The following is a 27,185-nucleotide window of genomic DNA, read 5'->3' on the forward strand; positions in this document are numbered from 1 at the left end:
ATTTTGGCATCAATTATTCGCCCTGATTACTCTTTGTTTAGGGTTTAGGTGAAGAGCTAAATATTGTTTATTCCAAAGGCAGGTAAAAGGGACTGCGTGGCAAACGCGCAAAACGGGGGCTACACGTTAGCTTTTTCAAGGCAATCGTGGGAGTAGAATATCCGGGTGCTAGTAATGGGACATTCATAAGCACTTGCTACAGATTATTTCGATAATGTTGCGCGGCGAAGTCTCTCGAAAATTTGCATTGAACAGGTGTGTGTAGCCATATGCAACCTTTTTTAATTGTACTAAGTTTTAACTAAAATACAGCATATTTCGACCAAGTTTAGGCGAATATATATGCATTTATGTATATATATATATATATATATATATACACATACATAATATTAGATATTGACCCCCCTCGGATAGAAAAAGAAGAAAAAAGAACTGAATGGCAAGGACAGCAGTCAACAGTACCATTTATGCAGTTTTCAAGGCTTCAGTACATTGCGTATCATCATAGAATAAGTACAATGATACAAGTTCAATCTAGTCACAGTGAAATATTAGAAGCTTCAACCGACATCGCTCGACATGACAACGGTCACAGTTACACAAATCCACATGGCCTCTCTGCACATAAACGGAACAAACTGAAAATTACAAAAAAATCACGCGACGTAATACACTTTTGACTCTGTATGAAAAAGGTTACCTTATAATTTCCAAAGAATATGCGGGCCCGATGGTATTCAATTGCGGCTTTTGTTGGTAAATATGAAGTGATTTTAAAATCCTAAGATCGAGAGAATTGCTGCAACGTCCTAATACGGAAAAGTTTCCAATGTTGAAGTGAGTGTCACAACTTAATGTTCTGGAATAGGCGAGGGGTGTGGGTCAGCCAGAATGCTACCTGTACAGTCAGAACTTCCCAAATGCTGCTGCACTCTGCAATGCAAATTACGAAGGGTTGAACCCACTTAAGGTGTTCCACCTGAAGCACAGCAATAGTTATAAATGACTGCAGAGACAAAACATTGGGGAAGCCTGCCTTTTAACTTAAAGAAAGATCCAACAGTAAAAGAGTTTACTAATGTGATTCTATGGAATGACAAAGTGTAGAAACCTTGAAGCAGGTTTGCAAGCTCATTTTTATTTGTACCTACCATTTTCCAAAATATGATGACGCAAAATATTTGTCTAGCGTTATGACCTCATAAACGGTAGGGGAGTTGACATTTTTGCATTCAAGAAGCTCTTTATTATGTTATCAATGATGAAAAATGGAAAGCCGTTTTTTATTCAAAAAATGATCTGAGCCGATCAAGTTCGGCTCAGCTCAGCAAACCACGTAAATGACTGTCCTGACAGTCATTCACGTGGGCTCAACCCAATCAAATAGCCGATCAGGTTGTTTCGAACTTGATCGGCTCAGATCAGTTACGCGCCCTTTAAGATGCGTTAACTATTTCGGAGGCTGTTTCAAGATCACCAGGCATCTATGGCGCCATAATAACGTCATTTAAATTTTGTCAGTCCATTAGCCATGCGACGGTCATAGCCAAGAAAAATAATTGTCGAGTCTTTCATATCTGACATCCGTGAGCACGATTCACAGACTTAACGGCCGTCAAGTAGTTTTCAATCAATACTGTACGACGTACGATGAAATAATCAAACAATGACGCATTGATGAGCACATTAACTAAACAGAGAAGTTGTGTTGTTTAGAGTAGTCTTACCAATTTATTAGTAAACCAGTAGCTATAAGTAAGCTTTTCATCATATCTGATGCGTGATTTTACATATTCGTATGAAGAACATTCTCTTTAAACAATAATCTGTGAACTCCTTGGAGACGATGAAAGATCACAGCTAAATATTTCAAAATGTCCTGGCCACAGCATTTCAGTTTAGACTTAAGCTGCACCATTTTCTTGCTTCATAAAAATACATGCCGCCAAAATCAATAAGCATTTCAAATTCCTCGTGTCGTGTATTTCAGCGCGTATAACTTTGCATGAACGTTGTCTAGCTCCCAAGCATCTCATCCGATACTTTTACAGTAATTATTACTGAGGTGGAAGCTATCAAACAGGGCCTTTATACGAACCCAATGGATGAAATGTGCGGAAGGTTCGCAAAAAAAAACAGTACACAGCACCGCAAACACATTAGTCGCCGCTAACGAAATTATGCTGACACCACGCGCATTCTGGCGAAACGCGCGGTGGCGGCTTTGCCTGTAAGAATTGGTGTTTGCTCATGGCTTGGCAAAGAATGTAACTTGGTAACTGGCTTCATAGCATCAGATTGGTTACAGGGCTGCTGTAGCACTGAGCTGCACGGGACGGCTCCACCATCAAACCCAGTGTCAAACCCGCCATTTTCGACAGACGGTCATCATCGCCGTCAGGAGGGAAAGGAGTTGGTCTGTTGGTCAACCGGAGAGCCACCACTCGACCTGCAGTGCCCTAGTGCAGACCAGGGAGAGACACGGTCGCCGCTCAACCTACGGTAGCCTGGTGCAGACCAGGGGGAGACACGGCCGCCGCTCGAGCTGCCGTGCCCTGGTGCAGACCGGGGGAGACATGGCCGCCGCTCGAGCTGCCGTGCCCTGGTGCAGACCGGAGGACCGGCGGAGACACGGCCGCCGCTCGACCTGCCGGGCCCTGGTGAACGGGGAGACACGGCCGCGCGTCGCCCGCGTACCCTGTGTAGACCCGGAGACACGGCGCCTCTCGACCTGCGGTGACCGGTGAGACAGGCCCCACTCGAGTGACCGGCGGTACAGACGAGGGAGACGGCCGCCGCTCGACCTGCCGTGCCCTGGTGCAGACCGGGGGAGACACGGCCGCCGCTCGAGCTGCCGTGCCCTGGTGCAGACCGAACCGGCGAACCGCCGCCGCGCGACCGCCGGCTGTGAGCCGGGGAGACCCGCCGCCGCTCGAGCTGCCGTGCCCTGGTGCAGACCGGGGGAGACACGGCCGCCACTCGAGCTGCCGTGCCCTGGTGCAGACGGGGGGAGACACGGCCGCCGCTCGAGCTGCCGTGCGCTGGTACAGACCGAGGGAGACACGGCCGCCGCTCGGGCTGCCGTGCCCTGGTGCAGACCGGCGGAGACACGGCCGCCGCTCGAGCTGCCGTGCCCTGGTGCAGACAGGCGAAGGCGCCCGACACCGTCGAGGTCGGGGGTGACAAAGAGACTCCACACTCGGTCGATGCCGCGATAGCTCAAGGGCTTCTTTGAATTGGTCCTCTATAGAGCTAGTTAGCCTCGAACTGAAAGGAGCCGTAGTTAGCGGCGGGTGTTATTCGTCGTATTTGTTGTTGCTAGTTCTCTATAGGTTTTGATCCAACAGCTGTACTGATAATAGCGTGCTCTGTGGTCATCTGTATGCGCACGCACACCAGTTTCGTAGCGCCAAACCTTACGAGTGCATGACAGGAACTAAGGGCGGTCGTCCAATAAGCAGCACCTCAGTAGCCACTTCGTCACAACCATAACGGATTTATGTTTATTTCTGTGAGAGGGGTCTGATTATGTTATCATTCGTACATTTGTGGTTGTCATCATGTTATCATCGCGATTCCTCATGGCGCTTGCAGCAGGAATCGTAGAGGAGGACGCAAACATTTGCTTTTGGAATGCGCTGTTGAACAGGGTCTAGCGGATCGGAAATGAAAGGCTTTTACGGCTCATAACATGTCGTCTAGCTTTCAGTCACATATATTTACGAGCACTGACCAAACGACGAGTTTCATACGACTTAGCAGAACTCCAAGCCCTTCAACGCTGCCTCTATCGCACCAACCAGGATTCCTGTCATACTCAAAGGCCGCGCGCACAACCTGCCAAAAACTTTAAAGCCTGATCCGGAAGAGCAACGGCCCTAGAAGGGAAGGACTCATGACTCTGCTGAGGTAAACCGCCCAGTGAACAAGTGACATCCGCCATCTTCGGCCTTGTCTGCTTCAGCGTTTCCTCTCGGTCACGTGCCCCGGTCAACGTGGTCCTCTCTCGTCGATCAATGTGGTTCCAACGTAGCCGACAGAAACATTACAGTCATTTGCGTCTTATACATTGTAAAAACTCGTCGCCCTTTACGCTTCTGCAGGCGACCGCTGCTCCTGTGCTTTGTTCAAAGCCTAAAAACGTCCAAGCCAGCGCTGTGAGAGATTGTATGCCTCTTCCGCAGTGAGTGCTTTTGATTGAAACGTCTGCTGGTCCCCGCTCTTATGAGAGCCACCCACCACCCTATATGGTGCACGGGCCAAAGCACAGCAGAAAGGCCTTTAAGATTGCAGTACGCTATCACCCAGCGACCTCTCCGAGACCTCAATCGGACGTCTTCAATTGTCATGCAGGGCCGCTTCAAGTCCCGTCCCCGTCTTCGTTTCAGTAATGCATTTAGGCGAGAGCGGCGTTCAAGGCGCGAACTTGCTGAAAGACCCTGACTGATATCCCATAAACGACGGGAAATGCAAATACTTTACGGCGATGCCTGCGTGGTATGCTCCATGGGTGTTATAGTTGCCACTGAGATGTCCGCTTGGTGTGCTGTTGTAGTCGTTACAGCGGGACCTGTCCATGAGTTTTTAAGCTTCTTTCACCCCATCGGAAGGAAAATACATTAGCGCAGAGTACGTAAGTAGTGAGGAAATGAAGACAGCAGCCGTGCTAGCTACGCTGCCTTACAATGGTAAGATCTCCCGCCTTGGGTCCGTGCCGTCTTGCCGCCGAGGACGCCGACCGGAGGTGCCGATCACTGCAGCCGTGGCCGTGCCCTTCAGCCCAGTCGACGCACGGCCAGCCGGCCGCTGCCGGGTCAAGAGCCGACGCCCCGGAATAAACGGCGCCATCAAACACGCTGCAAGTACATTCGCACGTCTCGGACGGGCGGCTCGAAATCTTCAATAACGCCGCGGCGGATGCGCCTCTTTGCTGTCGGCGGCGCCGGCCGTTCATCACCGGGCCCGGCGCTGTTTATGAATCGAAATTTCCGCCGCGGCCTGAGCGCTGGGGGCCGAGCCCCGCGAACCGGCATACCGGGAACCGGAAGGCCCGCTGTGTCATTTGCACCGGTTACGCGGTTATTTACTGCGATGTACATCATGGCTTAATTGATAACACGCTGTGGCCTCGTAATTCAGTCGCAATCCATCAGATGGCACCAGCGGCGCACGCTAACGGCCTGATTACGCCGCCGTAAAAGACGCCTCGGCACGCAACGACTGCGAGCTTGGGAAGGGCCTCTTGCCACGGACGTTGGCTCGTTACACCTTCACGTGCCAGACCAGACATCGCCCGGTTAAGGGAGAGGTACGACAAACGTCCGAACGAGCGCTTTACACGCTTCCGTCTCCGCCATCGATCCCCAACTGGCGTTCCTCGCTGTTCGTTGTTACACGACTGCATGCAATGGCAGTTGCAATTACAGGGGTTGAACACAAAACCATGCTGGCATCTTAAACGACGGGGCTCCGGCAACGCACACGATGACAAATTTAAAGTGGACATTTATTGCACCGCACACACTACACATCGGCTGATGCATTGACACAGCGATGCCGACTTCGATTGCACGAATGAAATTCCAAGATGGCTGTGCCCACATAGAGCGTGGAGCCTCTGGAAACACCGCACGTCAATACTGCAGCGCTACAAGCGGCACGCAGAGTTCAGCAAATTCCGGGCCGTGATCGCTGCTTTGCATTATGCAAACGCTTAAGCCGTTTGCATTGTATTAGTTCCATCGTCCTCACGTAAGGCGCACGCTCCCGAACGAGTGCTCCATAATTCCTCGCCGCATAGGACAGCCTCATGTCCCTGCGGAGTCAAGAGTGCAATGCTTGTTGCTTGCTGACTCGTCTGGGCTAATGCGCAAGTTCGAGTACGCCGGCATCACCAGTTGCAGTGTTCAGTACGCGAGATTTCCGAAGGTGGCGCCACCGCTGGCACCGCGGGCCTACCCCGGCGGCACACAGAGACGGAGCGGAGCGACTGGAAGGGGCAAAGGTCTGTCTGCACCGAGAAGCGCGTCATCGGCTGGTTACGTTGCAGTCGACGACAGGCCCCGCGGACCACAAGCGAGACTCATTTGGTCTAAGGTAACGGAACTACTCGGCACCCTCAGAAACTGACACGCAATCAACCGACGCTTCCGGACATCTCACCAAACCACCGGCTGGGCACCGACCACGGCGTCGGAGGCAGCACACCAGCCAGCGTCCCTGCAGGTCTACAGCACCCCTGGCGCGGCGCAGGGAAGGGCCTGCGCACCGCCGCGAGGTCGAGCGAGACGTCGTCTCGCCTCGACCGGACAGCGGTCGCACCGCCCACCCCACAGCGGGGCGACACGCGTCGCTCTGTTGGGCCGCGGCCGGGCCAAGGGCGTGGGCTGCGCGTCATCACGCGCGCGCCACCTCCGGCCGCTCGCCGCTCTCCTTCACCGCGGCCGCCGTGTCCCGCTCGGTGCCCTCTGTCATCACCTGCTGCTGCATGGCATGCTTGAGCTGCCGATGGTGGAAGCTGGCGGTCGACCAGGTGTAGCGGCAGTAGAACCTGTCGGCAAGGTGCCGCCGGAGGTCAGCGCGTCGACACCGGTCGAAACAGCGCGCTCGGAGAGGACGGGGTACAGGCAGAGGTGGATCACCACTCAGGTAATGTCCGTGAGCGCCCAATGCGACGGTTCATGCCATTCACTGAGGTACAACTCGGCTTGGTTTTATTGCATCATAGGAAACATCAACTGGAAATTGTCCGCCTTGTTAAACAGACAACAACAGTGGGATGGATTGCCAAATCATTGGAGCAGTGACGGGGTATATTACTGCATACCAGAGAAATGACATCCGAGATGTTAAAAGTTGTGTCATGTGGCAGTTGAGATGACTGAAGCGAGGTGTTCTCCATCCCACGCTCAAGCAAATTGCCTCACAAGTAAGGTGAATACTTCATGAACAGGCCGCCGCCAGTGGCACCCACTTAAACTGCGGCACTAGCGACTACAAAAGTCCGCGTCGTCGACACGGGGCAGAGCACCGACCCAAAGTCCCACTCGGAAAGTTTTCGCCCGGCCCTGGAACTTGCAAGTGGCCATCCAACCGGGGCGGCACATAAAGCAGAACTACTGGGAGACGTCGCCTGCCGACAGCGCGGCGCGCCGAGTGTCCATGATTTGCGCGGCGGCGACGTGAATGGGGCGGGCGCACGCCTCGCATGGCGCGGAAGGTGAATTAATGGCCGGCCGCGAGCGAACGCACCGGTCAACGAGCGTAAGAACAAAGGGGCAACGCCATTCAACTCCACACACACGCGCTCGCGCCCGCTCATTCGCGCCCATTCACAAACCCGCGTCAGGCGTGGTGGTGAGTGGGGCGTTCTCGAATTTTCGGATCTCGGTTGGGGATGAGATCGCCACCGGAGAAGAGCCACGCGCCCTCGACTGGGGAACGCTGGGGAAGTCGCTGTGAAGGAGCAGTACGAAAGTGCACTTGCCATGGTGGAATGTTTAAACTTAACTAATTCCAGCGAAGGCCAACGCGTTCTCCGACACACCTGCCTTATTGCATTTTGTATCGAGGCGCTTTTCCATTCTTATTTCGCGAGGTCTTTCCCCTCACACGACTTTTCCCTCCTCGTTTCGCAAGGTCTCCCCCCCCCCCCCCCACGGATTCCGTGAATGGCGCATGCCATGACATAAATCACATGATACATTTGCGATTTGAATCCAGAAAGCTAGGAGCGGATTCTCCAGATTGCGTCAATGCTTTACTGACCTCACAGCAACAGCCAGTGGTGGAGCTTGCGACGGCAATAGACGCACAAAGCCGGTAACTAATGCAGCAATAGCAACCAGTCGAATAATAACTCATCTGCATAACTACACAGCCACACACAGTCACAGCAATCCAACGCTAATCCCACTCATCACGTCCCCCCCCCCCAAAAAAAAACACATCCCATGCAGGGGTCCAAAATCGTGTACAATGTGTCAGTACAGCTGCACGCTTCTAAACTTCTGGCCCCGCTATCCGGACACGTTCTTCACTGGCAAACAAAAGCCCACCTCGGTGTGAGCCCAATCGACGCTCCTTGCTTACCTATGACGCCACAGCCCAGCTTAGCTCCCGACTTGGCCGAGGGGCGGAGCGAGTACGTTTGTTTACAAGTTGTCGCTGTTTATATAGCAGCGTCCAGCACCTCTCGAGCGCATGTGGGTAGCGTGATGAACAATGTGTTGAGCCTTACACATAATTGTACCATCTTTTATGTGGGCCAATGCAAAGTCTCTTTTTACCCTCGGGCGATCTTCCGGATCTGCCTAGAGGCGGGGATCTGCCTGGAGGATGTTACGTGGGAATTCGGCGCAAATTATTTACTTTAGTCGGTGTTCGACCCAAGGCAAGGGAAATACATCTAACAAAAACATAACTCACATAGCCGTGACCTCCACGACGCACAGGTAATCCCAGCAGCATACACGGTAAATGGAATGGACGGCCGACTAGTGTTCATCGCCGCAGCATTTTCCGCAGATTCCCTGGCACCGTACCAACGGAGGCCTCGGCTCGACCGATCGGTCGTGACCAGAAAAGATGGATGAAGTTGCATTCAAATAACAAAGTGGAGACGGAGCTTCCACGTTTTAATTCAATCGAATGGTATTCAAGTGCGCCATTCCTGTGCGCTAGATATATCCATGTGCTTACATCAGCTGATTCTACTTGATGCCTACTATTTTGAATTAAAGCCATTCTTCATTAGCGTGTATCTGTGACGCCACAGGTTGCTACCTCAATGGGCGAAGATTGGGCCGTTGGGCCGTAAGTCAACGAAGAACTGAGCCCTGGCTTCCCGACCGGCTGGTCAAGCCGAGGCGCATTAATGCTGGGTTGGCCGGCGTCTGACTCGCTGCTAACTGGCCGATCTTGAGCCAGCGGGGCAGCAGGCTTGGCAGCAGGCCATGGACAGCCAGTCCGGGGCATGATGGCATGAAAAATGTCAATATCCATGCCATCCAAGTGACCGAATATTGCCAGTTGGACGTCTACCACCACGTGCTAAACGCCCTCTCACCTCAGGTGTCGTCGATATTCACACACCCATGCTCACCCAAACTGATATTCAGTCTTCATTCTCCATACCCGAACCCCTGATCCCATACAGACGCACACACACAGCAAACGTCGCAAGGAGGCGGGATCGGTGGCCCGACCGGAAGCGGGTGAGGGAGCGGACTCGCAGCCTGCGACGCAGCCGCACGCGACAGGCCGTTATTTCGGCGGTCCGTCCCTCAACGAAATGGCGCCGCGGCACGGACAGAACGGAAAGGCGACAGGCGAATAGCCGGCAGCGCGGGAAGACGCACGAAAGGCGCCGAACGCCACGCCGCGACGGCACGCGACCCCGCGAGCTCGGGAAACGGCCGCGGCTCCGGCCGCTGGGCTGGCCGGTCAGCGCGCGCCAACTGACGCGTGCGTTTGGTCGATCCTGACGCTGAGTTTGATTGGCGGGAGCGGCGGCGCGAACGGATTCACAACGCCCTTTGATAAAACTTCACTGTTGTATCGTGAATTAACGCGGTTATTTCGTATTATTTTTAATGAAAATTCATGTTTCTTGCATGCACGCAACAGCGTGCGAAAGACCGCTACGCCAGCTTCGATGTTGCATGCATGTCGCATACGCCTCAGCACTCCCTGGAACCTCTGCAACACACACTCGTACCTACGCACGCGCGCACGCGCGCACATCAATATCAACCTTTCTAGCGCATCTCCTCGCGTCCACGACTGTTGGGTCCCAGGTTGCTATCCGTCCCCTCGCCTCTGGGCCGGCCGCCCAGTGGTGAGGGGCCGACACCTCTCGTCGCGGCCAAGGGAACGTCCGGCAGGGCGCTGGACGCGCCCGCTCAGATCCCGGAACACCAGAGCCAGTTCCGTGTCTGGCGCCCACTCGAAATCACGAACCCACCTCCCGACGCTGCAGCCTCCCTAGCCTTCTAGAACAATGCGCAGACTGCACACACACTCAAACACATCATCAGATTTGGTCGTGACGCGACACGGTATTGACAGGACAGAGGCCTAGTTTCGCGTCGCATGCGCCACTTCGCCAGACGGCAGAACTGCGAGGCACCGAGTAACTGAATCGAAACGTTCAAAAGGCCTTGGATACCGATCTTAAAACAGTTGTGAAGAAGTATGTGCCATCTGCTCCCGAATTGCGTAATTTACCTTTTTGCTGAGCACTCGGCACATATGTATGGCCAAGAGAAATGTTCCGAAACACTGATTTTACGTGCAGCTCACATGGCGGGAGAGCATTCATTATTTACCACGTGATAGTAACGAATTTGCTTGACGGACATCTCAACAGGCGAGCGCCTGCAGTGTACTGAGCACCGCCAGTATTACATAAACATGCGCTGAACGTCGTTATTTTCCGTGGTGAAAACACCATCAGCTAATCGTGAATAACTTGTCGATGCAACGTACGTCATGATGGGGCTGTCACATGACTTGTCACGCATGGCCGTGCTCACGGGGTAATGCCATTTATAACTATGTCCATGGCCTACTCAGTTCTAAGCCGTCCACCTAACCCACATTTTACCGAGATATGCGATAGATATGATAGAACCCAAACATATGGACAATGAAAACGAAGAGAAGCATCAGCCTTGCCATCAGCACAGGAAAGACATAAACATGCCATTATGTCTGTCTTGTAACAGAATAACGTACGCTCCGCCTTACTATCCAAGTTTATAGTACTATCCAGCGCGGGAATGTGTAACGCTAACCGCAGATGAGGGAGCTCATAAAGCATCCGGAAGAGGGCCATTTTGGCTCGTTCATGGCCGCCTCCCGGTCCCACCGGACCGACCGCCAAGAAGCAGTGTGACTTCGTTTCGTTCCATGCACTGGGATATGTCTAATGCGCAGTTTTCCCATACGTTCAGCCTCCCCGACCCTAATTGCTGCGCCCATGACGCCAGCACTCCCAAGGAAGCGACGGTTACCAGTAGCTCAGCGAGACAGTGAAGAAGGAGCCGAAGGCGACGTGTGACGCAGTCCTTGGCCTGCTGGTCAGCATGAAGTAGGTGAGGCCGGCCACCATGCCAGAGCCGATGCCATACAAATACGTCTGACGAAAGCATGGGATGTTGGACAGCTTCCGACCGTGTAGAGTCACCTGCCGGACAAAACACGAACGATAATTACAGGCGACGCCCAGTCACTAAGTGCACTAGAAAACGGGCGTTTTCATGTTCACGAATACATATTCATTTGTAACACAAGTGCATGGAACAAAACAATCAACACATAGTGATAAATTCAGTTTTTGGATGTGCTGATTGCATTGGTGAGATGACACACAATTACACACACAATGACTGAAGTTTCCACTTGCAAGTTCAAAATCAGCAGTGTGCAAATCATACTGATCATATATGTGATTGATGAGCAGAGATTGAATATCCATGATTACTTAAGGACAGCAATTGCACATGTTATATGAACTCACAACATTTGATAGGTTCACATCAAAAGCCTCAAAGATCTGGGATTGACACTTGTTAATTATCAGGTTGCAGCAGTACCATTTTATGGGTTACCAACTAGCTTTAGAAGTCATAAAATAACATAATAAGTTAGATGCAACATTATCCCAATGCAAATGCCACAAAAGCACACCTACAACACAAAAAACTTGAATGGTTTGGGTGTACCATGCCTATGATAGTCAAAGAGGGAAGCTCAGCCTCCCAGTTGCAAATGTCTTCTGCCAAAAACACCACTGTGGTATAAACTGTTGCTCACCTCTCGCTTCTCTGGCTCATCTGAAGATGCCATCCTCTGCAGGGCACCTGGAAAATGTGTGTATATTTGTAAGGGTAAAGTGTCACTCCAAAGCTTTTTTTTAGCTGCTGGCTGCACAATATCTCTCAAGCTAGCATAACAAATTGCATGTTAGAGAGACATCAAACATGTTGATTCTATAACATGTCATAACAAAATATTGTATGTTAGGCAGACATCAAGTATGGTCATTCTATCACATTGTTTTCACCTTACAGCCACTGCATCAAAAGATACAAAACCAACACTGAGATTTCCCATGACCATGTGATACCTACATCAGGCAAAGAGATCATGCCATGTGCTGGGATATCACACAGCTTCATATTGTGTGAATCATCACAATTGATGCATCCAGCAAAAGTAAATAATGATAACAGCCACTCAATTACATTCCAATCCTGGGCTTCATGTCAAACTCAGGGCAATTGGACATCAGCAAATGTACAAGTCTATGTTATATGTGCAAACAGCAATGTGCAACTCTAAAAAAAATCTGAAGCAGAAGGGAGCATGAGTGGCATGTGCCTGAAACCAACATGGGACATCAATGTCACTGACATCTACCTTACAGCTACAGTTGATGTTTACCACATTGGTATGGCATAAAAACAATGCAAATATCATTTGTGCAAGATGGCTGTAAGCAGCCCACACTGCCAATATACCTAAGGGCTTTAAATTATATCAAAACTCATGAATCCAGGACATTTTTCAGGGAAAGGTACGCAGAAAACAAGATACTTCACCGTGCAGGTTTGTGCCCGTAGTCATAAATTGACCGCCAAAGCACATGTTTGTTAAGCAGTTTTCTAACCACTTTCTTCTGTCAAATCTCTAGAGACAAAGGCAGAGCAAAGCCAGCATGAGCTAACCTGCATCCTTCTCTGAATGTTACAATTGCATTCTACAGTATGTCTTGACATGAAGCCCCTTGCCACCATCATCATGATGCACTCAGCTACATATATATTTTAGTGGCATGGCAAACATAGTCCATATGTCATCTCAATTTGTGGTGATATTAACACACCCAAGCCTAGCTTCAAATGTAGTAGACCTGGCCTGTACATAAGCAGCTACTTGCTATCCCCACTGCATTGATGCTTTAAAATACAGCATCCCATCAACTCATCTCTAAGAAATGCTACACCTGGTTTTCGGCATAACTCGACAGTAAAACAGTACCCCACCATGAATATGTGGCAGTTAATTAACTACTGAATACTAACGTACATCCACCAAACGCCCCCGTAGCGCACACACATACGGCCTGCGGCCCGCTATACGGACGCCGATCTGGTGAGATTTTCACCACATACGTCTTAGCCTCGCTACATTTGTAGTCCCATGGTTTTTCTTTCCTTCATAGTCCCCCAACCAGTGGCGAGCCCCGGCCGCAGAGCCGACTAGACGGGCAACGCTCAGTCCCCCGAAAACCAGCTGGTGTCGGGGCGAGCGGGTGAATAGCATTGGCAACACCTACTGCATCAACGTGTTGCCATCCAAGCTGCTAGCTGGCTTCTGAGCTGAGTTTCCGCTCTCAGATATTTGCACAACGCACAAATTGACGAGCCCATTACCTCGGTGAAGGCAGTCTCACACGGAGCCTCACCAGCATGTACCAACCCCCTGCCAGCTTACCCGTCGCTTCCACCATCACGGGGGTAGGGAAATAAGCGTTTCGCCACCGTGGCGGGTCTTAAAGCTGAGACAGCTGGCATGCTTGCCGTCGGTCACCACCACACCAAAAGTTGAATCCTCTCCGCCAGGAAGTCCGTTCAGCGGTCCGAGCTGCCGAAGACAAGTTGCCACACCAAACAAAACCAATCCTTTCAGATTGAACGCTCTATTGTTCAGCTGCAGGACACGAGAGAGCACCACTCAGCAGCCAAGTACAAGCGTGGGCATCATAAGGCCGAACAGGATACGCAGGGATTTAGGTCAGCTAGATGTGTAGAGAGTGGACGAGACGAGGCGAGATAAATTGGGAACAGACATGCGCGGACTCCCGCGTGTAGATGAACTCGCAGCATAATTGAGGGGGAGACAGCCCCCCCCCCCTTCGTAGCACTAATTTTATGTGTGACCCAGATGAGTCGTTTGGAAAGCATTACATTTCAAAACAGCGCGTGCTTCTTAATCATTCTGAACAAGTTCCACGCCTGGCCCAATCGATGGTTTTCAGATGCCGAGAACCCCATTCGGTGGTTCTCAGATGCCGAGAACCTCAATCGATGGTTCTCAGATGCCATGATGTCCTCCGGCGATTGGGTGGTTCTGACCTCAGAATTCACGGACGTCAGTCAAAAGATTCCTCAGGTAGGCTAATGCATGCCTAGCAGCAATTACTTGGACACGATTGATAAGATGTACAAGCCAAAGGACAAGACAAGACAACTAGCCGCGCCGACACTAACCAGTTTTAGGCTGAAAAAGACAACGAAAGGCCACAATACGATACCTTGCACGAATCGCTTATAAAATCGGTATTCGACGATTATACGCCAGCATATTACGGGACAAGGCAGAGAAAACATCCAACGTCTGCGCCTACCACACAGCAAATCCACTTCCGATGTAAACCTCGTACAAACCTATTGCAAGCAGCACACACCAATCACGACAAACACGTACTACACAGACAGCAAAAGCACGCTCGGCTACGAAAGCTAATTCACCACGCACCTTCTGAGTTTCAAACCTTCCTCCAATTGCACTGCATGGTTACCACACCGATCTCCAACATGGATGTTGCAAGAACGCAATCCGCAATCCGCGATGCCGCAATCGGCATACATCGGGTCACCCACGCACTCAGACCTTGGATGCGACCGTCTGACCACACAGCGGACCCCGCTCACCGCCGACACGTGCCAGCGTCTAGCAGGACGAGGTAGACAAGGCAACATCACCCCGAGCTGGTCTCGGCCGACCTCCCTCCCCCGGATGACGTCACGGCGGCGTGGCGCGGTACGAGCCACCCCGTTTGTTCGTTTGGCGAGCCGCGCGGCGCGCGGCCCGGCGCCGGCGGCTATCCGGCCGGCGGGTGGTGTTCGTACAGGTCCTCACACTTCTCCAGCAGCCGCAGGATCGGGCCCACGTTGTAGGGGAACAGGTCGCGCGCCACCAGCCGCTCCAGCGAGAGTCGCAGTCGGATCAGCACGGTCATCACCTCCTCCAACTTGCCGGAGCACACCGCGGTGAACTGGGTCCAGTGTTTGCGCACGTACTTGAGGTAGCGCAGCAGGTAAAGCAAAAAGCACGTCTCGTTTGACACGAGGAAGTCGAGCAACAGGTCGTGGTCGCGCAGTACCGTCTCCAGAAACTGCACGAAGCTGCGGTGCGGGTCAACGGCGCGCTCGAAGTCAGGCTGCAGTCGCACGCGGCCCGCCAGGCCGTTGCACAGGTCCAGTAGGCACACCATAGCCTCCACCAGGTAGTCGTCCTGGTCGCAGAGCAGCAGCACCGCCCACTCGCTCATCGGCGTCTCCGGGTGGAAGGGCAGGCGCGCCTTGATCCAGGCGTCGAGCCGGCGCACCACGTCGCGCAGCGTGCGCTCGATGATGGCCATGTCCTGCTCCTCGGAGCCGGAGCCCCCGGCCGAGCGCGCCGACGAAGCCTCGCTGCTGCTCTCGCAGCGCGTCTCCTTTACCGTCACGGCCAGCGCCTTCAGCAGCAGCAGCACCGTCTTCTGCAGCAGGGACCGGTCACCGGCCGCGTCGCCGCCGCCGCCGCCGCCGGCGAAGGCGCGCGCGCCGCGCTCGTACGGCACCAGCTCCAGCAGGCGGCCGGCGCGCGCCTGGCGCAGCAGTGCGTGCGCCAGGCAGGCCGGCTCCTCAGCCACGCAGTCCTGCAGCGCGATGGTGCTGCCGTAGCACAGCACCTCGGCGTACAGGTCGAGTATGGCGCGCCACACGTGCGGCGACGCGTCCGCGCCAAGCGAGCCGAGCAGCCCCTCCAGTCGGCCGTACAGCGACTTGGTCTCGACGATGCTCAGGTTGTTCTTGACGGAGATGATGGTGGCCCACAGCCGCAGGAAGGCGAGCACCTCGGTCTCGTGCGCCGGCCGCGTCAGCAACCGGCAGAAGCGCTGCGTGGCCGGCACCCATCGGTTCTCCAGCAGCGCCGTGATCGAGCACTTGATCTCGGTGAGCGCCTCGGCGTCGGGCGCCACGCTGACCACGACGCAGCCGGCCGGCGGCGGCCGCGGCCGCGACCGCTCGCCACCGCCGACGTCTGGCTCGTCCTCGTGCTGCTCGATGAGCCACTGCAGCGCGTTCAGCGCGTGGCACACCTCGAGCGGCCGCTCCGACTCGAGCACAGTCGCCACGAGCGCCTCGAGCAGGCGCTGGGCGCGCTCGGGCGGCAGCAGGAGCGCGGTGAGCGCCAGACAGCGGCCGGCGGCGCAGCTGATCAGCGGCCGCTCCGAGCCAAGCAGCTCGAGCAGCGCCGCGCTCAGCGGCTCGTCCGCCTCGCACTGGCCGCTGACGGCGCCTCGCAGCCGCCGGCACATGCTGCCCTGGCGCAGCTGGTGCAGCGCCGCCTGCTGCAGCAGCTGCAGGGAGCTGAGCGCCAGCAGGCGGCGCCGATGGTCGGCGGCGGCCAGCTCGGCGGTCAGCGCCGGCAGCCGGCCAGCCGGCAGCGGGCACAGGCAGCCCAGCAGGGCGCGCGCGTGCAGCTGGCGGCGCGGCTCGTCGTCGGCCGGGGACTCCTGCCGGCTGAGGCGCGGCCTCTTGCAGGGCGCCGGTTCGGCCGGCGCCGCGCTACACCTGCTGCTCTCTGTCATGTTTGCGCCGCCACACCGACACCTGCCGACGCACACGGCAGTGATACAGTCACACACCGGCGCGGCAAGCTACGCCGAATGCAAACCAGGAGACACATGCAAGTAAGCGAATGTGTCAGGCTCATTACAGCACAGCCATAAACCAGTGTCGCCTCACAGCTCTTTTGGGGCAGGCTTATTTAACTTACTGTTAGTCGGGACAGTGAATGTTTTATACGGCAATGACCGAATCAGGACCACTCAATCCACCTTCGATCCCTTCCGCGGGAAACCGAGCTTAGATCGAAAGCCTCAGTCACGCGCGCCGATACTCTCGTTAAGGCCGCTTCATAGATCACCAAGAAGTGCAATCAACATCGATTGTTCACATCGATGCGACATCGATTTAGAGCAGCATTTTAATTTGGCGGCGGCTCACTTGTTTCCACCGCTGTCATTACGATGCTGGGCAGCTAAGATTGGATCAGCACATTTTTCAGCCATCCAGCCGGACACCACACATGGGTCAGCACAATAAGGGGATACGGGTGCTTCGAACTGAACCATAGCTAGACTCTGGGCAAACTGAGCCTCTGCCGCCTGCACCAGGAAGAGCCAGGGTCACAGACGTAGCCGACGGGAAGGCCAAGGGGTCACGCCCCCCCCCCCCCCACACTTCTCTGAGTCAAGAGGTTTACTCTAGATAGCGGGCATTCGTAGGAATTTGGTGTCATTCGCTAGGGTTCGGAGAAAATTTCACATCTACCTCATCAAACCCCTCCAAGCCCAAATCAAATTTTGGCTACAAGCCTGATCAGAGCACACACTCACATCAAAGTCAAAGGAGGCGACGGCATAAGACACCGCCGTGTCGTATTCCAACGATTTGCCCGTGCGGGGCGCGACCGCACGCTCGTCTTTCCCCAGACCCGACCCCAGCTTGCGCTCCGCAGCCCCGGCACCACCGGGTGTGACGCGTGCCGTCACGGCCGGCCGACATTTCTGCCGTGATCGGCGAGCGCTCACGCCGCAGCCGCCGTGCAACTGCGGCGGCCGGCAGCGGCAGTGAGGGCAGTCCGGGCTGAGCGCCCTCAGCGCCCAGTCGCAGTCAGGTCGCGTTCCGAAGCGCGGAGCCAACGCTGTTCGGTGCTGAGAGGTGGTTGGCGGCAGTCGATCATCGCGGCTCTCACATGATCTAGCCAAGGCATCACGGAGAGCCTCCACGCGCAGTGAGGCCGCCGACTGGCGGTTGACCCCGCTACATCTGACCGGCATTGAGTTTAACACAGCGCGCCTGAAGCGTGGCACATACACCTACCCCGGACAGACAACACATGATGACTAATATTTGACCATCATATGTATGATTTTTTGGAAAACCTTCGGGGAAAATTTTGCACGTATAAAAAGTGTTCAGGAATGCTGAGTCTAAATAACTGGTGAAAACAGATGACCAGTTTATCACGGCAAGGCGTGGCGATAGCTAACCAGCATTCCAGCATCGCCTCCCACGATGTCGCGTTACCTCATCCACGAGGCCTCTCGCCCAACATGACACTAGACAGCATCCGCAGACCGTGGTCACGACCTGCACCGGTCCGCAGTGGGCCGCGCCACCGGAGAACGCAGCACCCGCCAAATGGAGCACGCACCTCCGGCAGGGACAGCGTGTACGTGCGCAGGGTGAGCGGCAGGAGGCGGCATAGTCGCTCGTGGGCGGCCACGCACTCGAAGTGCGGCTCCAGCAGCGTCTGCAGCGCGTAGAACGTCGACTCGTCCTCGCCGACGGCCAGCCAGGCGCTCTGGAGGCGGAGCGGAGGGCGCGTGAGCACCACCGGGCGCCGCCACCGCGGACGGCGCGCCCTAAATGCCGACACAGGGACAGTGGGCTATGGCGACCTCAGAGTGAAATACCTTTTCTGTTACCCAAACCAGACTAGTCCGAAACTCTGTCATGACAATGGTGATTCCATAGGCGTATGCGCCCACTTAAATTCTTACCTTGTCAGAAAGCACCTGATCAACTCTACTACTAATGCGTCAGTACAACACCAGTCATAAAACGACGTACCTGCGGACTGCGGCTATTGCCCTTACCCTGGGCGGCTGCTGTCCCTGCCTCGGTCACGTACCTTGGGCAGGTGGCTGCTACCCCAGTCGTAGTTGGAGGCGATCACCAGACAGCCGTCGGTGACCACGTACTGATGCACGGCCGCCAGGAAGTCGGCCGGCGCACTGAGCTGGGTAAGCGTGTCCGCCACCAGTACGCAGCCGAACTGGCTGAAGCCGCGCGGTAGCTGACACGGGTCGTCCGGCCAGAACTCCACCCGCTCACACTCCTGCCGACACCCATCGGCCGCGTCAGGGGTGCCCCACAACTCCACCCGCTCACACTCCTGCCGACACACATCCGCCGCGTCAGGGGTGCCCCACAACTCCACCCGCTCACACTCCTGCCGACACATATCCGCCGCGTCAGGGGTGCCACACAACTTCACCCGCTCACACTCCTGCCGACACATATCCGCCGCGTCAGGGGCGCCACACAACTTCACCCGCTCTAACTCCTGTCGACGCCCGCCCACATCAGGGGTGTCCCACCGCAACCCCATCCGCTTACACTCCTGCTCACACACGTCCGCGTCAGAGGCCGGGCGTTACAGAATGAGTCGTCATCCCTGAAGGCCACCAGAACAAGACCTATTGGGGAATGTTTCTGAAAGCGACCTTTCTGTAGAATGCGATGTACAATGGCTGATGTTGTAGCCTCTGCTTGGTCGAACCGTAATGCCATTACGCTTCGACCAAACAGACGCAACGCGTCGCACGCGTGATGCATAGATCATTCCACCAGTACAACATAACCAGCGGACCTGAAAAGCAACAAAGAACGTTGACTCCGGACTATCCCATCCAAACTAATCCAGTTCCGTTACTTTTTATGAAGCATAGGCTGCCGGAGACAAGACAAATCAGGTCTCGAACATACAAACGTTTCGGGGTTGCCGTTTCAGTGATGAAAAACTGTCAGCAAGGAGGCCCACAAGCTGGGTACAAATATGGACAGCAGGCATGTGACAGCGGAAGAGTCCATATTCCACATATAAATACTTTGAGCAAAGCTACAAGACTTTCAGCCACACCTGCACCTCGGTTTCTATCCACGGCTGCACCATACCACCCTGGTCCGGTCAGATGTCACCGCGCGCGACGGCCACAGCCATCACGCCGCCAGCCGCAGCCTTCATACCGGCGGACCACCCCCGGCCTCCCTGTCCGCCCCAGCACGCCACCACTCACGAACTGGTGGTCGAGCTTGGCGGTGAGCGGAACGGCCGCGTCGCCGCCCTCCTCGGAGAAGCTGTAGACGCAGTGGCCGACCTGGCGCAGCTGCTGGCCGAGCTGCAGCAGGTCGCGGTCGGGCTCCAGCCCCACCACCTGCTCGAAGCTGCGGCTGAGCTCGAGGCTGGTGCGAGCCGTGCCCGACAGCACGTCCAGCACGCGGCGCTGGTACGTCGGCTGCCGGCGGCGGAGGCCGGTTACGCACGAACCGAGCAGCCCCCATCACGTCGGAGCGTGGCCCACAGGTCAGCGCCTGGGACAGGCAAGCCGCCTCCCTTGGTCTAAGCTCCGGTCTCCGGTCTCCGGTCTCCGGTCTCCGGTCTCCGGTCTTCCGGACTCCGGTTTAGTGAACGTAGGCTGGAAGACTCAGGGCTCCCCTGCATAGTTGCAAAGCAAGACGCGGCGGTCGACTAGCTGTACACGTGCCCGCATGCTTGCGAAACACCGCGTGTCGCGCTGACCCGAGTGCGCAAGTCCCGCCAGGTCACAGAGTGCCACCGCGTAATATCCTAGCGCCGAGACGGTGCGACGGGGTGCCATGGAGTGCCACGAGCCCCGCCGCGCACGGTGCACGTCAGAGCATGACCAAATAGTGGCCCCAGCGCCGGGGCTGACCAGACCACCCCGCCACAGAGAACCCCGCACGGACGCGCGCCGGCGACTGACCAGGTGCGCGGTGTGCTCGACGCAGAGTTCCACCAGCCGGCGGTGGAAGTCCGCCGCAGCACCGAGCACCGGCTCGGGCACCAGGTGGCGCAGGTCGCCGTACTCGGCCTGCAGGCTGCGGCTGACGCGCGTGGCCGGGTCGGGGAGCGGCGCCGCCGGCCGTCGCCGCAGCCGCACCAGCGCCCACAGCAGCGCCGCCGCGAGCGGAGTGCCCAGAGCAGCGACGCAGCCGAGCGTGGCTGCCGCCCTCATGCCAGACGCGGCCTGCCAGGCAGCTGGCGTCACACAGAGGCAGCAGTCATGCGTGGATGGCAGCACAAATGTGTCATAATGTGCGTGAATTACTGAAGCTATGATTAGTAAGTTAAAACCTAAGGAGGGTGTCACCTGGGAATTAATTACTTTGCTTCTTTGGCATCAGCTTTGACACACATCATCAGGTTCAATCATCCTTGCCTACACTCAAGTGCATTTTCTCCTTATATTTAGGTAATTTCACCACTGTAGGTGTACTTTCCTACCTAACGTTAGAAAAAATCATTGCACACCATTCGTCGTGTTTAAGGCGGCACAAATCGTAAATAATCTCAAAACAGGTAGAATCATGCTCCTACCTTCGAATTTCAATAACTTCGATGGCGGGCTCCCGAGCACCGCGCGCACCGCACCGCCTGGACTCCCCAGCGCCGTTTCTGCGCTGCCGTTGCGTAACTACAATATTTCTGCTTACCAAGAACTCTACAAAATGTACGGGACCAAGGTAAATCATTCCTCGTGTTTAAGGCGGAACATATCGTAAATAATTTCAAAACAGATAGAATCATGCTCCTACCCTCGAATTTTAATAAATACGATAGCGAGTTCCCGAGCGCCGCACGCACCGCACCGCACCGCCTCGACTCCCAAGCGACGTTTCTGCGTTGTTGCGAAAGAACAATATTTCTGCTTATCAAGAAACATAAAACATGTACGGGACCAAGGTAACAATAATAAAGCAAATAAAATCGTTTCTTATCGAGTTTAGGTACATTTATGAAACGCACAGGCCAGAATAGTCCAGAACATCAACCCAACCCAACCCAACCCAACCCAACCCAACCCAACCCAACCCAACCCAACCCCAACCCAACCCAACCCAACCCAACCCAACCCAACCCAACCCAACCCAACCCCAACCCAACCCAACCCAACCCAACCTAACCAACCCAACCCAACCCAACCCAACCTAACCTAACCTAACCTAACCTAACCTAACCTAACCTAACCTAACCTAACCTAACCTAACCTAACCTCCCCACCCTATATCCCCTTCAACCCCAGCATCCCATTGGCGTCCATGTTCCATGCCATATATAGGTGCCATATAGTGAGCTTTTATTTAGCTGTCATGTTCTCATTTTGCTTTACATTCCCCACCCAATCCCCCTGCAACCCATGGTCCCGTTGGCGTCGAGTATCAAATTTCATGGATTCTTGTTACCTTGGCCCGGTACATTTTTATGGTTTTTGATGCTGCTTGATGCACAGTAATGTTGTGGCCAGCGCAGTAATGGCGCCGTTGTCGCGGGTGCTGTGTGTGTGCGGCGCTCGGGAGCTCGCCATCGTAATTATAAAAAAATTGAAGGTAAGATTATGAATCTACCTGTTTTGTGATTATTTACGATATGTCCTGCCTTAAACACGACGAATGGTTTACTTTGGTCCCGTACATTTTGTAGAGTTCTTGGTAAGCAGAAATATTGTATTTACGCAACAGCAACGCAGAAACGACGCTAGGGAGTCCAGGCGGTGCGGTGCGCGTGGCGCTCGGGGGCCCGCCATCGAAGTTATTGAAATTCGAAGGTAGGAGCATGATTCTACCTGTTTTAGATTAACACGACGAATGGTGTACAATGATTTTTTCTAACGTTAGGTAGGAAAGTACACCCTGACCATTTCACCTTGTGACTTCAAGAGAACTTAAATAGTTCTCTGAAGTGTTTCAGTATTCAGGCACTTGGGTTTTGCGTTAACAGTTATGCATGCTATTACATGCTCAGTATGGGAATCACAAATTTTAACAATTCTGGGCAGTTTTGATATCAGGGCTGATGGATCAGAGATCGAAGAGGAACAGGTAAATGCCAACATATTATGTACAGAGATGGATGGATAGGCAGGATTCTGGCAGAGTGAATGCTTGCTTATGCACTGCATGTTTTACTGGATGAATTTCTGAACACTCAAAAGGATATGATTTGCTTAGCTTGCATTGACTGCATTTTTTCATGTGCATGGTGTCTGGGGTTTTGTGGTGTTTTTTTTGTCAAGCTAAAAGGCCTTATTTGGGGCTTTCATGCAGGGTTCTGCCCAACAAACAGGAAACATGCACCTTGTCCTGTATTTAATTGATGTAATGACACATACATTAAAGATCAATTAATTTCAGCACCTATCCTGCACTTCTCAATATCTAGCTAGCACTTGTCAAAGCATGTTGCAACACAACTGGCATTTGTAGCCACACTGAGCCAACACAGCAGGACAAATTCCTCACTAATTGCTTACATAAATCATGGCTGTCAAAACAATGAGATGTGTTGCCATCACAATGTGTGGGAGCTTATAATTTGTGATATGGGCAAAAGCAAATATTTTTGATCATAGGAGCATAATTATGCTCAATGGCAGTAAGTGTATGACAAATAAACATAACAATAAACCAAAGATAAACATGTTAACCACATGTGTTGATATAACCATTTAATGCAACTGTAACTAAAAAGCTCCAAAAAATATCTTCCAATCAAAGGAGTCCAAGTAATAATCTCTTTTCATTGGTCAATGCCCATTATTACACTTCCTACACATTTCTCATGCTGACAAGTGCCCTCAGTTTGTGGCATAAGCAGATACTGCAGGGAATGGATGCATGGGATCACCATAAATTTGAACTTGAGTGTTTGATACCAACACATTGTTTTGTAATTGTCATTAGCATTGCATGCACAATATAAACCACCTGACATAGACAGCTTCATTTTGAAAACAAGACAGAAGCTAAATTCACATCGGGGGACTGTATTCATAGAACAGCATTGTCGCATTTCACACCGCCACATTACTCACCTTTTCGTTCGCTTCGTGGACTTTACAGGTAACGAAAAATAACCCAAATATGCCAACCTGCTATGTTAAGTGGTTGCCCAAATACAACCACACTGACTTTTGCACGACAGAAACCCAAATGCGACCACTTTTCGGAAAAGCGGCCCTTAGAACAATAACTTGACGCCCGTCGCTCCCACTAATCTCTGAGTATTAACCCGACAATTATAGGAGCGCGTCAGAAGCGTGCAGAAGAGGCGGGGAGCCGCGCATGGAATGTCTAAGGTAATTTGGTAGCTATAACGCTGGAAGAGAGTATTTCGGAAAACATATTTATTCAGTAAAGTTTTTTCAATTTGGTAGATATTTGAGATGAATTTCCAAACACTCTCAAACTTGCAAGCGTTTATCTTGATTGCGTTGTCAAAGAGGCTATTTGAGCTTATATAAATGTGTTGAACTAAATGTCATGCACCTCAAATACTTGTACTTTACTATTTTTATGCAGCGCTTCTAAGAAAGCTACCAAATCAACAACAATGGCGCAACGGTGCCAATTAGTGCGTGGACGTATCTGCTCATCCGGATGCTGCTTGGTGTGTGTGCGCATGTGTCAAGATACATTTGGATGCGTGTCTAACAAAACGGCCGTGGGAAGCGGTGGGATTTGGGGTGCTGTATGCCTGAACATCCTATTTTGTGGTAAGTGTAACACAGAAACAGGTGATGTTTTCTTCTTAGCTTATCGTAAACCCGTTCTGAATTTTGCTGACGCATTACCAAACGTCTCATCTACGCTATACATTTTCCCTTACCGGTAAGCGGGAATTTAAAAAAAAGCATGGGATGTCGATTCCAGTACCTTTGGGCTCCTACTCGGGTAATTAGACAGTCTCAATTAGGGGTGTGGTCTACGTGAGATGTCACATTATGTCAGCCCCATGTAAATAGAGCCTAGATTTTAAGTGCTCGCCTGAGGTTGATGACACCATTGCAGGTGGAAGAACACTCCAGTCATTGGTGATCCTTGCACTGAATGAGTTTTGAAGTGTGGGAGTCCTAGCTCAAGGTTTTCTTGGCTTCCATTCATGTCCTCTTGTCACCTGTGAGTTGCATCTTGTCAGGAACTCCTCAGTCAATGGCAACATGCCACCATGAAACATTAAGAGCATTGTAACCATGCCTCACTCCCCAATGGCAATAGTACAGCGAGAGCAGGTGGAGTCAGACCCTCTCAGGATATGGACATTGCCTTACTCTGTGGACAAGATGCTTGGCTTGTCGCACCTGCTCCAGCCAGTCGATCCAGCCTGCTAAAGGGGCTGCATATGGTGTTGCCATACTCCAAAAATGGTCAAACTACAGACTTGTATAGCCAACAGTAGTCTGGAGATGTCAAAGTGTCAATGTTGGCAAATGGCCAACTCATGATCCCAGCATCTGGTTGACCTTCAAAATCACCTCCAGCATCTACGTGAGGCGCTTACATCTGTAATCCATGAAAATTCTGAGATCTGTTTTGGGGACTGGGGATGCAATTTCTGTGCATCAATAAGTCAGTGGCCTTCAGTTGAAGCTGTGATGTGGATTACAGGTGAGGCTCGCTAAGGGACCTGGTTCATGCTGTATGCTACCAGGTGGCAGGTGGCCACCAGCCAGTGGCTACCACTTGAGCAGGGCATGGATGTTGACCTGTAGAGGCACAGTCAGCAGCCTGGGAACCTGACAGTACACCTTAGGGTAAACAGTGAACATCTTGATTGACACTTGATCAGGTAGATGGCTAATGAAAGATGAAGTGTGTTGGTCCCTGCATCCTTCCAGAGTTCATCCATGTCCTGGCATCCTTGTAGGATGCCTCTGATGATGTTGAGCTGAGATGAGATGAGATGATGTTTGAGCCCCAGCCCCACCCTCTGCCTGGTAGGTTGGGGAGGTCCTAATCCAGCATAGCAAGCAGGTAGAATTGCCATTCTGCCAGCACACCTGCTCCCACATGCAAGCATTGGGGGTTTTGCTGACAGCTTCCCTGCTCCTGTTTGGGTAGAGTCCTGTATGAAAACATCTCATTATGAGTGTCAGAGAGTGCCCTTTGCAATAAGCAGTAATGCTGTTGATGTCTTTGGGTGCCTTTAATGCACCTCATTCACATGTCTATCAAAGGAAACTGAAGCTTGTAGTGTGCATGGCAACCAAGGTGGCACCACAGTAGGCTGATTCTACCTGGTGCCTTCTTTATCACTGTGTTGTCCGGAAAGATTGGTTACTGCTCGTGAACCATGCAAATATGTAACATTAGACATGACCAGATGGGCCAGGCCGGGTCATGCCGGGCCAGGCAAGACTGAACATTGCCAGGTCTTACTTATAACTAGGGCTTGTTGGATTGGGTCAGGCCAGTCCAACTAGGGTGGGTCATGTTTTAGATGGGACTATTTTAAGTAGTGAGAAGCCTGAGCCAGTCCCGTCCCTACCCAGACTACACCATCCCAAGCCTCGGCCCCGGCCCCGTCCGTGCCTGGTGACGGCTGTGCGCTGCCAGTGCCCCGGAGTGGGCCTGCCTCCCGCTCGCTGTTTGTCTCAGCCGGCCGGGCGTGCCGGCCGACGGCTCACGGCGGCCCGAGTGACAGGGCCGCCGGCCGTGCGCAGCTGTCGGGACCGACGCACACCTGGCCGCCGCCGCCGCCGCCGGGCTCCGCTCACCTTCAGGGCGGCGCCAGGCGGCGGCGGCATTAGCCGGGCGGACGGGCCGCCGACGCGCCAGCTCCCGGCGCCGAGTCACGCGGCGGCGGCGCAGGGGAGCGGGCGCGGGGACGGTTCGGCGCCGCGTTACTGACCGTCCAGTGCCGGCACGGCGGTCTGACGGCCGTGGAGTGAATGGCGAGGTGCAGCCGCAAGTGACGCGATCTTTTGTGGGCTCGGAAAGACCGCTTTTCCGTCTTGGGAACGCAAGTGGCCAACCTGGTTTTTCTTCCGGTCATCGTCGCACCGACACCGCCCTGCGAGTCAGCGGTGGCGGCGGCGGCAGCAGCGGCTCGACCAGACAACAGCGATGACATGCGAGGCGGTGACGCGGTGCCGGGCTGACTGACCCCGCTGCTGACCGGGCCACAGTGCTGCCGGCGTGGCCGCTGCCGTGCGGTGGCCGCTGGGGTGCCGCTGCGGCGCGTGAGCTCGACACCGTCTGCGTGACCTCGTCCGCCATGTACCCGTCTGTCAACGGCACCTGGACCAAGGTCTGCCGCGGACGATGGAGGCGCGCGCGGGGGGGGGGGGGGGGGCGATACTTAGGTCTCGTAACGTCGCGTGAGGATGACAGGACGAGATTGTTTGTGATCTGGGTACTGTGAAATTGCCAGATCGCACGCACTGCTTAGCTGCGCACCTAGGACGGTGCTTTGTGGTGCGCTCGGCAGACGGACTTCTCTCCCTCCCCCCCCCCCCCCCCCCGCTTTTGATTGGA

At 53.8% G+C, this 27,185-nt stretch overlaps 3 protein-coding genes across 5 annotated transcripts in view; 1 reads left to right on the plus strand and 2 right to left on the minus strand.

Moving 5' to 3' along the window:
• Nucleotides 1–5,501: 5,501 nt before the first annotated feature.
• Nucleotides 5,502–13,140, minus strand: l(3)87Df (cytochrome c oxidase assembly factor COX20 lethal (3) 87Df). Of its 3 annotated transcripts, none has more exons than XM_037229856.1 (4): nucleotides 13,096–13,140; nucleotides 11,821–11,867; nucleotides 11,019–11,191; nucleotides 5,502–6,553 (listed from the first exon to the last, which is right to left on the minus strand). In XM_037229856.1, exons 2-4 carry the CDS (start codon nucleotides 11,851–11,853, stop codon nucleotides 6,400–6,402), a joined length of 360 nt encoding a protein of 119 aa, XP_037085751.1. In that variant the 5' UTR covers nucleotides 11,854–11,867; nucleotides 13,096–13,140; the 3' UTR covers nucleotides 5,502–6,399. The 3 variants fall into 3 exon arrangements, with proteins under 3 accessions (XP_037085751.1, XP_037085758.1, XP_037085743.1); XM_037229863.1 differs by having other exon boundaries at nucleotides 13,053–13,132; XM_037229848.1 differs by lacking the exon at nucleotides 13,096–13,140 and adding an exon at nucleotides 12,609–12,694.
• A 552-nt stretch (nucleotides 13,141–13,692) lies between these two features.
• LOC119099202 (protein lines) lies at nucleotides 13,693–20,401 on the minus strand. Its single transcript, XM_037222315.1, has 7 exons — nucleotides 20,396–20,401; nucleotides 19,928–20,134; nucleotides 18,760–18,966; nucleotides 18,280–18,429; nucleotides 17,214–17,227; nucleotides 16,495–16,670; nucleotides 13,693–16,260 (listed from the first exon to the last, which is right to left on the minus strand). The coding sequence occupies exons 1-7, from the start codon at nucleotides 20,399–20,401 to the stop codon at nucleotides 14,894–14,896; spliced, it is 2,127 nt and encodes a 708-aa protein (XP_037078210.1). The 3' UTR covers nucleotides 13,693–14,893.
• Nucleotides 20,402–26,525: 6,124 nt separating this feature from the next.
• The window catches only part of LOC119099211 (N-acetylated-alpha-linked acidic dipeptidase 2), a 33,393-nt gene continuing 32,733 nt past the window's right edge, over nucleotides 26,526–27,185 (plus strand). The window contains exon 1 of the mRNA XM_037222328.1: nucleotides 26,526–26,958. Coding sequence (XP_037078223.1) covers nucleotides 26,926–26,958 — 33 coding nt within the window. The 5' untranslated portion in view covers nucleotides 26,526–26,925. The remainder of the gene's footprint in view (nucleotides 26,959–27,185) is intronic.

Source organism: Pollicipes pollicipes, unplaced genomic scaffold, assembly GCF_011947565.3.
Source record: "Pollicipes pollicipes isolate AB1234 unplaced genomic scaffold, Ppol_2.1 Scaffold_2555;HRSCAF=2994_pilon_pilon_pilon, whole genome shotgun sequence".
Taxonomy (NCBI): domain Eukaryota; kingdom Metazoa; phylum Arthropoda; class Thecostraca; order Pollicipedomorpha; family Pollicipedidae; genus Pollicipes; species Pollicipes pollicipes.